Source organism: Acipenser ruthenus, chromosome 19, assembly GCF_902713425.1.
Source record: "Acipenser ruthenus chromosome 19, fAciRut3.2 maternal haplotype, whole genome shotgun sequence".
Classification (NCBI taxonomy): Eukaryota; Metazoa; Chordata; class Actinopteri; order Acipenseriformes; family Acipenseridae; genus Acipenser; species Acipenser ruthenus.
Window position 1 is genome coordinate 15,742,014 of NC_081207.1, and position 15,764 is coordinate 15,757,777.

Sequence of the window (15,764 nt, forward strand, 5' to 3'; positions counted from 1 at the left end):
AACTGGAAAAATGGGGGTGTTCTAAAACCTTTGACCGGTAGAAAAATATATATATATATATATATATATATATATATATATATATATATATATATATTGTATTCAAAAGCAAATTTATAAACACCAAATACCCACTGATAAAACACTGACACCCAGAGCTATCACAGGTTGATGATCAGCGTTTTTATGTGCTCTGCAAATATTCAGTGTTGCGTCTATCTTTGCAGTGACCATGGTAGAAATAAAAAAGCAGCAAATAAATAAATAAAAATAATTCTGCATTGCTAGTAAATGGATAACATTAGGGGTGCAACTGCATTTTGAGAGTTCAAATACTGCAGTGACTGATGATCACAAGAGACTCCTGTTCACACAGAGCAAGCAGCCAAATTGTTCTCTAGAATTACTTGCAGCATGGGTGGGTCAGCCTCTACATCAGCTGAGCTCTGGTATCCAAACACCAAGATCATTTTCTTTACTATGCGAGGATATGGGGCATCCCTGACGTGGGACTTGATCCCTCATTTATAATGTCCTTGGGAGTGAAATCCAATGCTGGGCTTGTGAGTCACCACCTAGCTAGCCACAAAGCTCTTGCTGATAAAGCTAGCAACTATGCTACAGCAGCTTTGCCAGTCTATGGGATTATTCTTGACTCCATCCCTGTTACACTTAAGGAATATTTTAGGTTGGTTTTTGCAGAGGAGAAAGTGTCCAAGATTGGCAATCTGATGTACACCTATTGCAGCAGGTGCAAGATGTTCGCAAACGACTCTGCCCATGTACTGAGTGAGACACATCATTCTGAGAGCCTGCTGCACCATCAACTGACCTTGGTGAAGAAATCTATTCTGAAAGATGAACAGGTCCACCACAGAGCAGTGAAGCACTGGGCGAATGGGGCAGCTCTGCATGTGGGCATGTTGATTCACATAGTTAGGCTGGAGAGCAGAGACAGGGCCCCAGTGGCTGCATGGGTCTCGACTTACCAAACTGAGTACCAGGACATTATTCAGAAGTACAGACAACACAAACTCAGTGTGATCGATGTAATGTTGTTGCCTATTCTCTATTTGCACGAGATACATTTTCTCTTCAAGGACACAGAAACTGCAATTTCAGTACATTTAGTAAACCCTGACTTTTCAATGAATAATTACATGAACATGTTTTTTGGAGTGCAGCCATTCATCAAGGTAAACACAATATTTGAGGAAACGTCGAGAAACCTGGGTGTACTGGTCAAAGAAAAAGAAAAATTCAAGTTGGGATAGAGTAGTGAGTCAAAGTAAATGAGCTTGGAGCCTGCCAATTGCTTAATAAGCAAGCCAAACCTCAGGTTTTATTTCTGTGTCTTGTATCTGTTTGTAATCCTTCAGAATGATTCTTCTTGCAATTACTCAAATACTGGAGTTCAGGAACTGCTCACCAGTTCTACTTGCCTGCCATAGACACATGTAACATAGGCTAGATGAACCAAATTGTCTTTAGGTCCTTAGGTCAAAAACAAGTGGGCATTCTGAATTGTATTTACAGTTTTGAATAACATGCATGAAAACTGTTTTTATATTAAAATGGGTGCTTGGCAAACCTGTCTAAAGTTAATGTAATACTTGGGTATATACTAAGTACAGTAAATACTGGCCAAGACTGTGCATTCAGGTTAATGACCTGCAAACTACAGGATTAATATAATCCCTTTCTAATAGCACAATTTTATTCAACAACAACAACATCTTGAGCTTTTATAGCACCTTTCACAGCCAATGCCGCCCCAAACACCTGAAAACATTCATTGAAAAGTAAGTCCTAAAAATGACAGGAATTTGTAAAAAAGTAACCATTTAGTCAAGATTTAAACTGTCCACTGAAGCAGAGTTCTCAATACAGAAGGTGGGTGGTATTTTACAGTCTGGAGGAATTAAACAGGAAAACCCCGCCCCCTTCAACTGTGGATGGAGAGTAAACCAAGGTCAGAGTAGCAAGATGACCAAAATAAAAAGTTATTTTTTTTTTTTTTTAAATGAGTTAATAAAATTTATATAATTTAGCCAGCAGATGAATGAATTGTTCAATTATTTTTGCAGAATAACCCTTTTTTCAACTTTGCTTTTTTATGATGTTTGCACAATCTTAACTGTTCTGCGCTTCCATTTGCTGTGTAGTTTTCATTTATAACAAAACTATTACATATATACACACACATACATACACACATATATACACACATACACACACACATATATATATATATACACACATACATACACACATACATATACATACATACACATACATATATATATACACATACATATATATATTATATAAATAAATATACACATACACACACACATATACACATATACATACATATATATACAGCTCTGGAAAAAATTAAGAGACCACTGCAAAATTATCAGTTTCTCTGGTTTTACTATTTATAGGTATGTGTTTGGGTAAAATGAACATTTTTGTTTTATTCTATAAACTACTGACAACATTTCTCCCAAATTCCAAATAAAAATGTTGTCATTTAGAGCATTTATTTGCAGAAAATGACAACTGGTCAAAATAACAAAAAAGATGCAGTGTTGTCAGACCTCGAATAATGCAGAGAAAATAAGTTCATATTCATTTTTAAACAACACAATACTAATGTTTTAACTTAGGAAGAGTTCAGAAATCAATATTTGGTGGAATAACCCTGATTTTCAAGCACAGCTTTCATGCGTCTTGGCATTGTCTCCACCAGTCTTTCACATTGATGTTGGGTGACTTTATGCAACTCCTGGCGCAAAACTTCAAGCAGCTCGGCTTTGTTTGATGGCTTGTGACCATCCATCTTCCTCTTGATCACATTCCAGAGGTTTTCAATGAGGTTCAGGTCTGGAGATTGGGCTGGCCATGACAGGGTCTTGATCTGGTGGTCCTCCATCCACACCTTGATTGACCTGGCTGTGTGGCATGGAGCATTGTCCTGCTGGAAAAACCAATCCTCAGAGTTGGGGAACATTGTCAGAGCAGACGGAAGCAAGTTTTCTTCCAGGACAACCTTGTACTTGGCTTGATTCATGCGTCCTTCACAAAGACAAATCTGCCCGATTCCAGCCTTGCTGAAGCACCCCCAGATGAGTCCAGTTTTCAGCTTTGCCCAACACCTGGTCGTCTAATGGTTAGACGGAGACCTGGAGAGGCCTACAAGCCACAGTGTCTCGCACCCATTGTGAAATGTGGTGGAGGATCGGTGATGATCTGGGGCTGCTTCAGCAAGGCTGGAATCGGGCAGCTTTGGCATGAATCAAGCCAAGTACAAGGTTGTCCTGGAAGAAAACTTGCTTGTTTTAAAAACTTTGTTCATTTTACCCAAACACATACCTATAAATAGTAAAACCAGAGAAACTGATAATTTTGCAGTGGTCTCTTAATTTTTTCCAGAGCTGTATATTATATATATATATATATATATATATATATATATATATATATATATATATATAGTAAATGAACCACACCACTCACAGTTCTTTGCCCCTTTAAAAATGGACCCAGACACAGGAAATTGATTTTTCATGCACCAATGTGATATTTTTAATTCACAAAACACAAAATCTAAATAAACAAAACAAACACCTAGCTCCCATACGAGCACTAACTAAACACACAGGAACCTCAACTATACGGCAGGATGGCTAAGCCATTTACCTGCTACACAAAAACACTCCATTCTTTCAACTTACATTTTTGTCCTTTTAATGACTGCTTAGAAGCAGAGCACCACTTCTGCCTCTTTCTCCTCAGCAGCCCTGAGTAGACTGACTGCTTCATTTTTATAACCTGCACCTGGTCCTAATTTACAATTACCGCCAAGGTGCAGGGGATAATTAAACAATAAAACAATTAACAAAACTAAATTAAACAATAACGCATTCTCACATTTTTTTTTCCTGCAGGGAGGATTAACGCCCTCCCTGCTGTGTTACATTATATATTTGTTTCGAACTTTACTATATATATATATATATATATATATATATATATATATATATATATGTATTTGGCAAAAAAAAGGATCGCACATAGTACATTTCTACTAAGAAAAAAAAAAAACATTTAGCTTATTTTATACATGTTGGTATTACTGTTTCAGAAAACTGGTAGAATTCACGTTCATAGAAAATAATCCCAACTGGATATGGCCATTCTTATATGTGACCCGCTTAAACAGTTCTGCAATTTGAAAAAGGAAAGTTTAGTTCTGATGCAGTTGTGGGAGTCAGCCAGCCACTTTGGGTTGCAACTGATGTGTGGATTGATAATGTACTAACAGTTTCTTCAAATACATTTAGAAAAGTGTCAACAACAAGATAACGCTTCACACATCAGGAGTTGCAAACTTTGCGAAATACAAGTTAGGCTGAATAGTAAAATATATCTATGCAGTTCAATGTGATAGGCAGGATTAATTTCAAATTGAAGGAATATACTGTACCAGGAGGGACCACTTTATACACATTGGTATTACTGTGTCAGTGTGACAGAGATTGAATGGTGCTTGGTGTTAGATCTCCCTCTCGACCTGTGAGGGCACTGTGTAACGGGAACAGAGTGCCCTTAACTAAATGGCACGACAATTTATTCCGTAGGGTAGATGGAAGTTGGTCATTTAGGAAAGGGGCGCAGCTAAGGTATCCAGACTCAATGACCCAGACGGTAAATGGTGTGGCATCTGAGGGTTGGAGGAGCGGATGCGCTCGTTAACCTAGGGGTCATGAGCGAGGATATAAATAGGGGTCATAGCTGACGTGATCTGTTCCTTGGTAAATGGTTAGTGTTGAAAACCTACAAGGAGTCTGTGTGCTGTATTGTGAACCGTGAGTTTTGTCTTGTGTTTGTTAGTGTTTTGTTAACTGTCGTCTGTTTTTTAATAGACTACAAGTTGTACAATACGGAGCTTTAGCGAAAGCCAGCATAAACCTGGACATCTCACAAAGAACTGTATTACACCACTTGCACATACTCACTATCACTAAGAACTGTGTTTTGTGTTTAGTGTTGGTGTGTAAAACTGGACTTTTGGTTACGAGTCAAACCCGGGGAATTACAAATACCAAGTGATACACGCCGCTGTATCACTCCATCATTATTATTTACAGGTGTTTGCCATAAGGCTCTGGACATTGTTAATTAAATCAATAAACACCTTTGCACCTGGAAATCATTGTCTGTCTGTTTTGTATCCGCTCTGCACTGCACTCACCTGTATTCACTCATCACTTTGCCACAGTCAGATAAAGTAAACTGGTAGAATTCACATATGTAGAAAATTACCCCCAACCGGATATGGTAATTCTTATATGCAACCCGCTTAAACAATTATGCAATTTGAGAAAGGAAAGTTTAGTTCTGATGCAGTTGTGGGAGTCAGCCAGCCACTTTGGGTTGCAACTGATGTGTGGATTGATAATGTACTAACAGTTTCTTCAAATACATTTAGAAAAGTGTCAACAACAAGATAACGCTTCACACATCAGGAGTTGCAAACTTTGCGAAATACAAGTTAGGCTGAATAGTAAAATATATCTATGCAGTTCAACGTGATAGGCAGGATTAATTTCAAATTGAAGGAATATACTGTACCAGGAGGGACCAGATGATGTGCTAAATTTTTCATTTATTTTTGTAGAATAAGCATTTAAATTATTTTGTAACTTTATGATGTTTGTAATTCTGCTGAGTGGTTCTGGGTTCTGTTGACCTAATACTGAGTTTTTTTTTTCTTTTTTTCAATATATTTCTTTACTGTCTGGGACTGAACATATTTCCACATTCCATTCAAATCGTGACAAAATGGCCTTTCAGTTTGGCTGGTCACTCCTTCTCACCCTCTGTATATATTCAGAGTAAACTGGGGTAAAGACAAATATAGACAAATGAGTTTGTCTATATTTCAGGAACCAGATTGTGAACATCAGGAAAAGACAAGGGAAATACTAAAGAAATTAATCAAATCGTATTTGAAGCTGTTTGCTTTCATGTATTTGTATACAAGCTATTAACTATGGTGAAGACATTTTACAGCAGCAGTATGGAGTAGTGGTTAGGGCTCTGGACTCTTGACTGGAGGGTTGTGGGTTCAATCCCAGGTGGGGGACACTGCTGCTGTACCCTTGAGCAAGGTACTTTACCTAGATTGCTCCAGTAAAAACCCAGCTGTATAAATGGGTAATTGTATGTAAAAATAATATGTAAAAAATAATATAATTGTATGTAAAAATAATGTGATATCTTGTAACAATTGTAAGTCGCCCTGGATAAGGGTGTCTGCTAAGAAATCAGCTGTGTGGTCCAGTGGTTAAAGAAAAGGGCTTGTAACCAGGAGGTCCCCTGTTTAAATCCCAGCTCAGCCACTGACTCATTGTGTGACCCTGAGCAAGTCACTTAACCTCCTTGTGCTCTGTCTTTCGGGTGAGACGTAGTTGTAAGTGACTCTGCAGCTGATGCATAGCTCACACACCCTAGTCTCTGTAAATCGCCTTGGATAAAGGCGTCTGCTAAATAAACAAATAATAATAATAATAATATTACAGGGCATGGCACAATCTTAACTGCTGTGTGCTTCCATTCACTGTGTACAGCTATGGCCAAAAGTTTAGCATCACCTAGAATTGTAAGATTGAGACATAATAATAATAATAATAAAAACTACATGAACATAATTTAGATCTTTTATTTAACATCATGTAATCAAAGAAACTACAAAATGATATTACAAAAGTCTACTGGAAGCCATAATAGTAGTACAGTATTTTATGTTAGATTTTTAAAAAAAAAATTGTCTGTTTTTCGTTAAGTACATGGAAAACTACAAAGCAGTATGTAATTCAGTAAGTTAACAAAACAATATTCAGCAGGTTTCATTCGATTTTATGAAGCAACATTTTTGGCCATAGCTGTAGGTTTCATTTATAACAAACAGAATATATCATACAGGTATCATACATGTAAAGGAAAAAAAAAAAAAACGATTTAGCTTACTTTATACACATTGGTATTACTGTGTCAGTGTGACAGAGATTGAATGGTGCTTGGTGTTAGATCTCCCTCTCGACCTGTGAGGGCACTGTGTAATGGGAACAGAGTGCCCTTAACTAAATGGCACGACAATTTATTCCGTAGGGTAGGTGGAAGTTGGTCATTTAGGAAAGGGGCGCAGCTAAGGTATCCAGACTCAATGACCCAGACGGTAAATGGTGTGGCATCTGAGGGTTGGAGGAGCGGATGCGCTCGTTAACCTAGGGGTCATGAGCGAGGATATAAATAGGGGTCATAGCTGACGTGATCTGTTCCTTGGTAAATGGTTAGTGTTGAAAACCTACAAGGAGTCTGTGTGCTGTATTGTGAACCGTGAGTTTTGTCTTGTGTTTGTTAGTGTTTTGTTAACTGTCGTCTGTTTTTTAATAGACTAAAAGTTGTACAATACGGAGCTTTAGCGAAAGCCAGCATAAACCTGGACATCTCACGAAGAACTGTATTACACCACTTGCACATACTCACTATCACTAAGAACTGTGTTTTGTGTTTAGTGTTGGTGTGTAAAACTGGACTTTTGGTTACGAGTCAAACCCGGGGAATTACAAATACCAAGTGATACACGCCGCTGTATCACTCCATCATTATTATTTACAGGTGTTTGCCATAAGGCTCTGGACATTGTTAATTAAATCAATAAACACCTTTGCACCTGGAAATCATTGTCTGTCTGTTTTGTATCCGCTCTGCACTGCACTCACCTGTATTCACTCATCACTTTGCCACAGTCAGATAAAGTAAACTGGTAGAATTCACATATGTAGAAAATTACCCCCAACCGGATATATGCATATATGCAACCGGATATATGCAACCCGCTTAAACAATTATGCAATTTGAGAAAGGAAAGTTTAGTTCTGATGCAGTTGTGGGAGTCAGCCAGCCACTTTGGGTTGCAACTGATGTGTGGATTGATAATGTACTAACAGTTTCTTCAAATACATTTAGAAAAGTGTCAACAACAAGATAACGCTTCACACATCAGGAGTTGCAAACTTTGCGAAATACAAGTTAGGCTGAATAGTAAAATATATCTATGCAGTTCAACGTGATAGGCAGGATTAATTTCAAATTGAAGGAATATACTGTACCAGGAGGGACCAGATGATGTGCTAAATTTTTCATTTATTTTTGTAGAATAAGCATTTAAATTATTTTGTAACTTTATGATGTTTGTAATTCTGCTGAGTGGTTCTGGGTTCTGTTGACCTAATACTGAGGTTTTTTTTCTTTTTTTCAATATATTTCTTTACTGTCTGGGACTGAACATAATTCCACATTCCATTCAAATCGTGACAAAATGGCCTTTCAGTTTGGCTGGTCACTCCTTCTCACCCTCTGTATATATTCAGAGTAAATTGGGGGTAAAGACAAATAACAGTTTCTTCAAATACATTTAAAAAAGTGTCAGCAACAAGATAACACTTCATACATCAGGAGTTGCAAACATTGCGAAATACAAGTTATGCTGAAAAAACTTTACAATGCATTAGTAAGACCTCATCTAGAATATTGTGTTCAGTTCTGGTGACCTCGCTACAAAAACGATGTTGCTGCTCTAGAAAGGGTGCAAAGAAGAGCGAACAGAATTATCCTGGGTTTAAAAGGCACGTTGTATGCAGACAGGCTAAAAGAATTGAATCTATTCAGTCTTGAACAAAGAAGACTACGCGGTGATCTGATTCAAGCATTCAAAATTCTAAAAGGTATTGACAATGTCGACCCAGTGGACTTTTTTGACCTGAAAAAAGAAACAAGGACCAGGGGTCACAAATGGACATTAGATAAAGGGACATTCAGAACAGAAAATAGGAGGCACTTTTTTACACAGAGAATTGTGAGGTTCTGGAACCAACTCCCCAGTAATTTTGTTGAAGCCGACACCCTGGGATCCTTCAAGAAACTGCTTGATGAGATTCTGGGATCAATAAGCTACTAACAACCAAGCGAGCAAGATGGGCCGAATGGCCTCCTCTCGTTTGTAAACTTTGTTATTTTCTTATGTTCTTATGTGACGCTACCAGCAATGGTAGCGCACAGAGGATGGTACAAGACTGTATAACACTCAAAATAAAACACAATACAACAAACTATAAATCAAAGGTGCCGTGAAAACGGCAGGCCTTGCAGCAGCCCCGATCACAGTGATCGCTGTGTTTTTATACTGACGCTCCACTGAGACACGCCCACCTGCCTGCTGGAACAGTCGATTGCTTTCAGCTGCTGCTCCACGCAGACAGGTAATCGTCCCCCGGCGGAGCACCACAGCACACAGCAGTTAAACAATTAAATCAATTTATTTACAACATGAACCCAAAAATACAATAAAACTACATATTTCCAATGTGTAGGGCTTCCGCCCTGCCACAATCATACATAGTACATTTTCTGTAAAGAAAAAAAAAACGATTTAGCTGACTTTATGCACATTGGTATTACTGTGTCAGATAAAGGAAACTGGTAGAATTCATGGTTGTAGAAAATTACCGACAAACTGGATTTGGTAATGCTTATATGCAACCCGCTTAAACAATTCTGGAATTTGAAAAAAATTGAAAGTTTAGTTCTGATGCAGTTGTGGGAGTCAGCCAGCTACTTCGGGTTGCAACTGATGTGTGGATTGATAATGTACTAACAGTTTCTTCAAATACATTTTAAAAAGTGTCAACAACAAGATAACGCTACACACATCACAAGTTGCAAACATTGCGAAATACAAGTTAGGCTGAATAGTCTGTGAAAAAAATATATTTACGAAGTTCAACGTGGCAGGCAGGATTCAGTTCAAATTGATGGAATATACAAGCCGGGACCAGCTGATGCATCAAAATGTTTTTGTTCTAAGTGCTGGCTTCTTCACCCAGCCAACATATACTATGCACAAGACTGCTGTTTTTGTAGTATCCCCAATTAAAGATAACATTCTGTGAATTGTGTGCTTTAGCACTACAGTAGGCCTTCCCCTGACCTCAATATATCAGCTGTCTAAACTCCTTCCTGTTTCATATGAGTCTTTAGTCTACATGCCTGCTTGTCACAATCTCTTCACTTTGTACAGTATAGAAGGATTTGGTTTCAAGTTGATGCTGTGCAAGTACAGAAAAGGTAAGAATTCAACAAATTGAAATGTTTAGTTTATTTTATTTTGTACATACAATTATTTTGTCTTGGACAGATAATAGTTAATCCGATTAGAATGTTTAAAATGTATTGATGGCTAATTAGTTTACATAGGAACATAAGAAAATGTTTGAACAAGAGGAAGTAATTCAGCCCATCAGCGCTCGTTCGCTTTCTAGTAACTGATTGATCTCAGAACTTTGTCAAGTTGGGTCTTAAAGGATCCAAGTGTTTCTGCGTCAACAACATGACTAGGTAGCCCATGTTTTATACACCACTCTGCAAAGTGTCTCCTTCCCTTTGTCTTAAGTCTAGTCCACATTTCCACCTGGTTTCTGTACTGCGCTTAAAGTAATGGTTTGGGTTAACTAGGTCAGCTCCTTTTAAGATCTGAAAGGTTTTAATCATGTATTTAAATCATGTACATGGTTTAAATAGATAAACACATTTGAAATATTTATTTTTGCTTTATTATTTTAGAAAATTAAGTTATTTTTGTCTGAATGTGGCACACAACATTTTCAGAATATTTCACACAAAGGTTTGAGGTATTGTTACAAAAACTGTAAAAATTCAAACTCTTTAATGAGAAGAAAGTTTTATATAAAGGCATGTTTAAGAAGATGATTGGGACACAAGTGTTCAAGTTATCATATTGACAAACTTTGGAAATACCAGTTTAAAGGTACCCTAGAAAAATGTAACAATTTAAAATGAAATGGTGTTTTTATTGGTTAATACAGGGGTTCCCAAACTGTGGTCCGCGGCGACACAGTCCCAGGCGAAAAGCAGGCGTTGGCGGCAGCTGTAACTGTAGAAAAATAAAGTGTAGCAAGGCAGTATTAGCGGGCTATCAATCAAAGCAGAAATTCACAAATCAGAGCTTCCAGATTGCCTACCTGTAGGCTGGATGTAGAGCGAGAGCGCTCTGCTGGTCATGTGATCGCTCTGCTGGCAGATGTAAAAAGTGTGTTTAGTGTGTTAATAAAATTACAATATGTAGAAGCCGTTACCAAAGAATACGTTTTGCAAAGTATAAAGAAAAAAGGCAGCTACAGGAGTTTGAATGCATTTGTACCGCGGGCTCAGTTTCGAGGTGGTGGAATGTTTTTTTTTTCTTTGATAGAAACGTTTTCATACTAACTTTTGTACTTGACAACATTCATTTAAAAATCCAATTGATGCCTGGGTGAATACGTGTTTGTGATTAATTACCTATTAACATTTTAAATATTGAGTACTTTGATGTATGTTTCAATATTTAGTAAATCAAGTTATTAATCAAACTGTTAAATCTTACATACCGGTAATTTATTTATTAAAATATAATACATTTTATTGATTACTGGCTCGTTCACAGTCGTCTTAAAATAACTCTAGAATATATCTTGTTGGATAATAATAATAATAATAATAATAATAATAATAATAATAATAATAATAATAATAATAATAATAACTGTTTTTTTTGACTGATTCAAATTTCGCTGCAGATGGATTTAGTTTCAGAAATGTTCTTTTGATTAAGTGGCGCAGCTGCGCTCCGCGAATTTTTTTTTTTTTTTTTTGGGAGGGGGGAATGTTGCCAGCCAACTGAATGTGATTTTGCAAGTTGTATGGTTGTACAGAGGAGTGGCGATAAAAGTAACTTATGCAAGGCTGTTTTCTTCTGTATTGTGCGCATTCGTGTTTTTTTGTGCATGACAGTTCAGCGTGAGAGGTAACGGTTTGAAGTTTTAGTTACACAGTGTTCAGAAATTAGGATTTAAGAATTATGTTTTGTGCACGTTGTACTGGTTTTACTCACAAGTGATTCCTGTTCAGGTATTTATGAATGGGAATAATAAGAGACATGCACTTCTTTCTTGTTTGATGACCAAGAAAAATAACTGCATTTAAAAAAAAATCAAGTATAAAGGTACCTAATATAAAGGTTTGATAAAAACGTCTGTTTAGTTTTTGCAAAATATTTTATTTACTAAAATTAAAGTGTTTCAAAAATGATTTCCACTCAGTGCATATTGTAGCGATCCTGGTTCCCGCAAGCAGGCGCATCACGCAGGGTGAGGCAATTCACACACACAGGCGGAGGGTGGGCTCGAACCCGAACCTGGGACCTCTCGTACTAAAGCATAGCGCCGATACCGCTGTACGAAAGAGCCGGCTCCCTTCCCCCGTGCATGCTACAATTTTCATCTTTCACAATATTTATTCAAATGAATAAAGGACAGTTTAGAATAGGTTTATTTATAATGTTACATGTTTAAACATATACCATGTTTTAATTTGATTATAAAGAGTTTCTATAATAAAGTGCAGATTTATCATTTAAACATAAAATAAATTATTGGACCAACACAAGTTAAAAACATAAGCTATCAAAGCACACAGGTCCCTTCATCAGGTAAAGGGGTGTAATAAAGTGCAGATTTATCATTTAAACATAAAATAAATTATTGGACCAACAAAAGTTAAAAATATAAGCTTTCAAAGCACACAGGTCCCTTCATCAGGTAAAGGGGTTTAATAAAAAACTAGTTGTGATGTAACAGGGGAGATCTGGACTGACTGTCTGGCACATCCGTATTACTGCAGGTAGAGGGCAGCAGTCTCTTGGGATCCGCCTGTCGTCCATGGCGATGACACGGAGAGGTGGGGAAGAGTGTGTGTGTGCTTTCCCTCTCTCTGAGTGGCAGAGGGGCGGGCCTTGGGAGACTGCTCGGCCCATAAAATCTGGCTTGGTTATGTGCTCGGGTGGCCGTGTTGGGGGAAGTACAGTGTTGCTGGCAGAGGAGGCCGGTGTGAAATAAGGAGCAGGCGAGCCCGACTGAGGGGACAGACTTACGTAAAAATAATTTACAAAATAAAAGAAATAATTACCTACCCGAGGGGACGTGTATAGATATACGGGGAACCCTGGCCAACCCCAGTGTATAAGCACAGCGGATTGTAGGACAGAGACCCGTGCTGACCGGCTTAGCGGCAGTGGGGGCATTGCATAAGCAGCACGTTTGTTTGTAGTTTTATTACTGTGTTTTATTTTCCCTTTTTCTTTCGCCTTCTGTTTTCATTATTACTTTTGAGCACTTGAAGGTGCACGGAGTTGGATACCTGTGTTGGTAACCCCGTGGTCCTGGTTTACTGTCGGCAGTATCCAGACCACGGGCAACAGCGCCCTCTGCGGGCTAAAGTAAATAAAACAATTAATAAGAAAAATAAATAAATCTGGGCACCTGAGCGGTGTTTCCAAATAAAATCTTCTGTCTCCCGTGTCAGTGAATTCCCCCACCCTTCCACAGGTGATGATTCATTTAACGATTGAGGAGCAATTAGCTTAGTCTGTGATTTCAATGTTTTACTTGTGCCGTGTGTACAGTCTGTTTTGACAACAAGTTTTGTTTTGGGCCAAGCATAAGTCTTGTAGAGAATCCCCTTTATACTTTCACTTAAAAAGATATACCTTTTATTGCTTTATTGATCTAGTATTTGTTGACAAAAGATTTTGATTTTCGGAGACTGTGTGTATAGAAATGTTTGAATATAACAACATTGTCATGAATAACAAGCTGGCAGAATAAGAAGCCAACCAACCTCAGTTCAGTTTTCAGACACCGATTCAAAAATAACACTTTATGCCAGATAGATTAGTCATTTTGTCTTTTTTTTTCTCGCAGGCTTTCCTATTCACAATGGCTTGTTCACTGAGCTCCACGTATTCATTAGATCCTTCTACAGTGAAGTACCTAGAGATGGGCCATTTAATGCGTGTTTACAAGTACCCAGAGACGGGCCATTTAATGAGTGTTTACAAGCCAAAGAAAGTGCTAAGGACTGTAATGACTGTCAAGGTGATCATGGAGACCAGATGGATTGTATGGCTATCTAAAGCAAACAAGTTTGAAGGAGTGGGTAAGTCAACATTTTAAATCTATATTCTAAGCAAGCACTTGTCCCATGCCATTTACAGTTTAAAAGGGTATTGTAGCGTTCACATTGTATGGAACATATTACCTTTTGACATAAATGGTAATTGCCTTACATTGGACAACATGTTCCTTAAACTAATAGGTTCGGCTTTGAGAAATATGCATTTTAATGTACTAATTGAAATACCTCTGCATCTAGACTACTTAATAATGCAGTGCGGAGGTAGTTTAGGAGGTGACTGGAGCTATCGTAATCACTCTACTAGTGGCTGATGAGTTAATAATACTGACATCATCACAAGACACACACTTCCCTCTCGACTACAGAGCTTGCTCTTTTAGTTGAATGGTAAGATGTTCATCTTTGAAGCCTATGGTTTGAGGTTTGTGTCCAGCACCTACCTTTCCATTCAATTCAGTGGGCTGAGATGCCAATTCATTACACTATATTTGATTTCTTATTAAAGTGGATATCAGAGAAATTCAAGAAATCCGACGGGGGAAGAATTCAAAGGACTTTAACTGTTTAAAACAAGAGCTGTCTGTGGCAGATGGGAATTGCTTCACGATATTGTATGGATCTGAGTTTGTTCTCAAGACCTTAAGCCTTTCAGGTAAGACATATTATCTTATTATCTTATTAGTATTAGATCGCAGGCTGTTCTATAGTTTCTCAGTTCCTAAGGTTCCATGATTTTATAATAAACTTCAAGAACAACTGAAACTTACTGTCGTGATGCCTTTAAAGGAGTTCAAACAAAATAAATGTTTTTCTGATTTGATTAAATAGTTTATATTGGTTGTGTTTTTTGAATTTAATTTTTTTATTTTATTTTAATTGTTGTGTAATATATGCCACCTTGAAAGGAGATTTTGATCTCAATGGGACTTTTCTGATTAAATAAAGGTTAAATACATACATAAATAAGAATGTTTCTTCTACTTTTACAGATGTGTCCTTTATAAAAGTTTATCACTGTAAAAGCATAGCAAAGTGGAATAAAGCATAGTGAAAGTATGGTAAAGCTTATGTAAGCATTGTAAAGCCCAAAAAGCCACGGTAAAGCATATTAAAAATGACAGTGCAAATTAACAGTGTAAAACTTTTCTAAGGGTTCATTCAAAACATTTTACACAAAAAGTGTACGAAAATAGTATAACAGTAGTTAAAGCAAGTCCGAGGCCTTGTGTGTATTTAGAAACTGTAGCTGTTGCTGGATGTGTAGGGCAAAGCTGTAACCCTTCTGACTATAACCAGCGTTTGTTTTGATCTTCACAGTTGATACAAAGGAGACTGCAGAAAAGTGGATAACTGCTTTGGAAAAACTGAAGGAGGAGACTTTGAGGGAACCTACACCTCAAATTGTAAAAAGGTATATAGTTCTGTATTGCTGTATTTAAAAAAAAAATCAGTGTTTAAACTGGGCCATTATTGGGACAAAAAAATCTTACGTTTTCACGTTTTGTGGGATGTTTTCTCTAACATTATTTCTCTACATTTTTTTCCAGATGGCTGAAAAAACAGATGTATTCAATAGACACTTACAGTACCAGGTTAAGATTTTTTTTTTCTTTCAGTGCCACTGATTTTAGATTATAGGAGTTATTCATTTATTCTCTTTTTTA

The 15,764-nt window shown here is 37.4% G+C and overlaps 1 protein-coding gene across 1 annotated transcript in view; it reads left to right on the forward strand.

The window, feature by feature from the left end:
- Nucleotides 1-9,915: 9,915 nt before the first annotated feature.
- The window catches only part of LOC117424336 (1-phosphatidylinositol 4,5-bisphosphate phosphodiesterase gamma-2-like), a 71,642-nt gene continuing 65,793 nt past the window's right edge, over nucleotides 9,916-15,764 (forward strand). Inside the window, exons 1-5 of the mRNA XM_034040577.3 lie at nucleotides 9,916-10,197; nucleotides 13,887-14,121; nucleotides 14,606-14,752; nucleotides 15,418-15,511; nucleotides 15,648-15,692. Of these exons, the coding sequence (XP_033896468.3) occupies nucleotides 13,902-14,121; nucleotides 14,606-14,752; nucleotides 15,418-15,511; nucleotides 15,648-15,692 (506 nt within the window). The 5' untranslated portion in view covers nucleotides 9,916-10,197; nucleotides 13,887-13,901. The remainder of the gene's footprint in view (nucleotides 10,198-13,886; nucleotides 14,122-14,605; nucleotides 14,753-15,417; nucleotides 15,512-15,647; nucleotides 15,693-15,764) is intronic.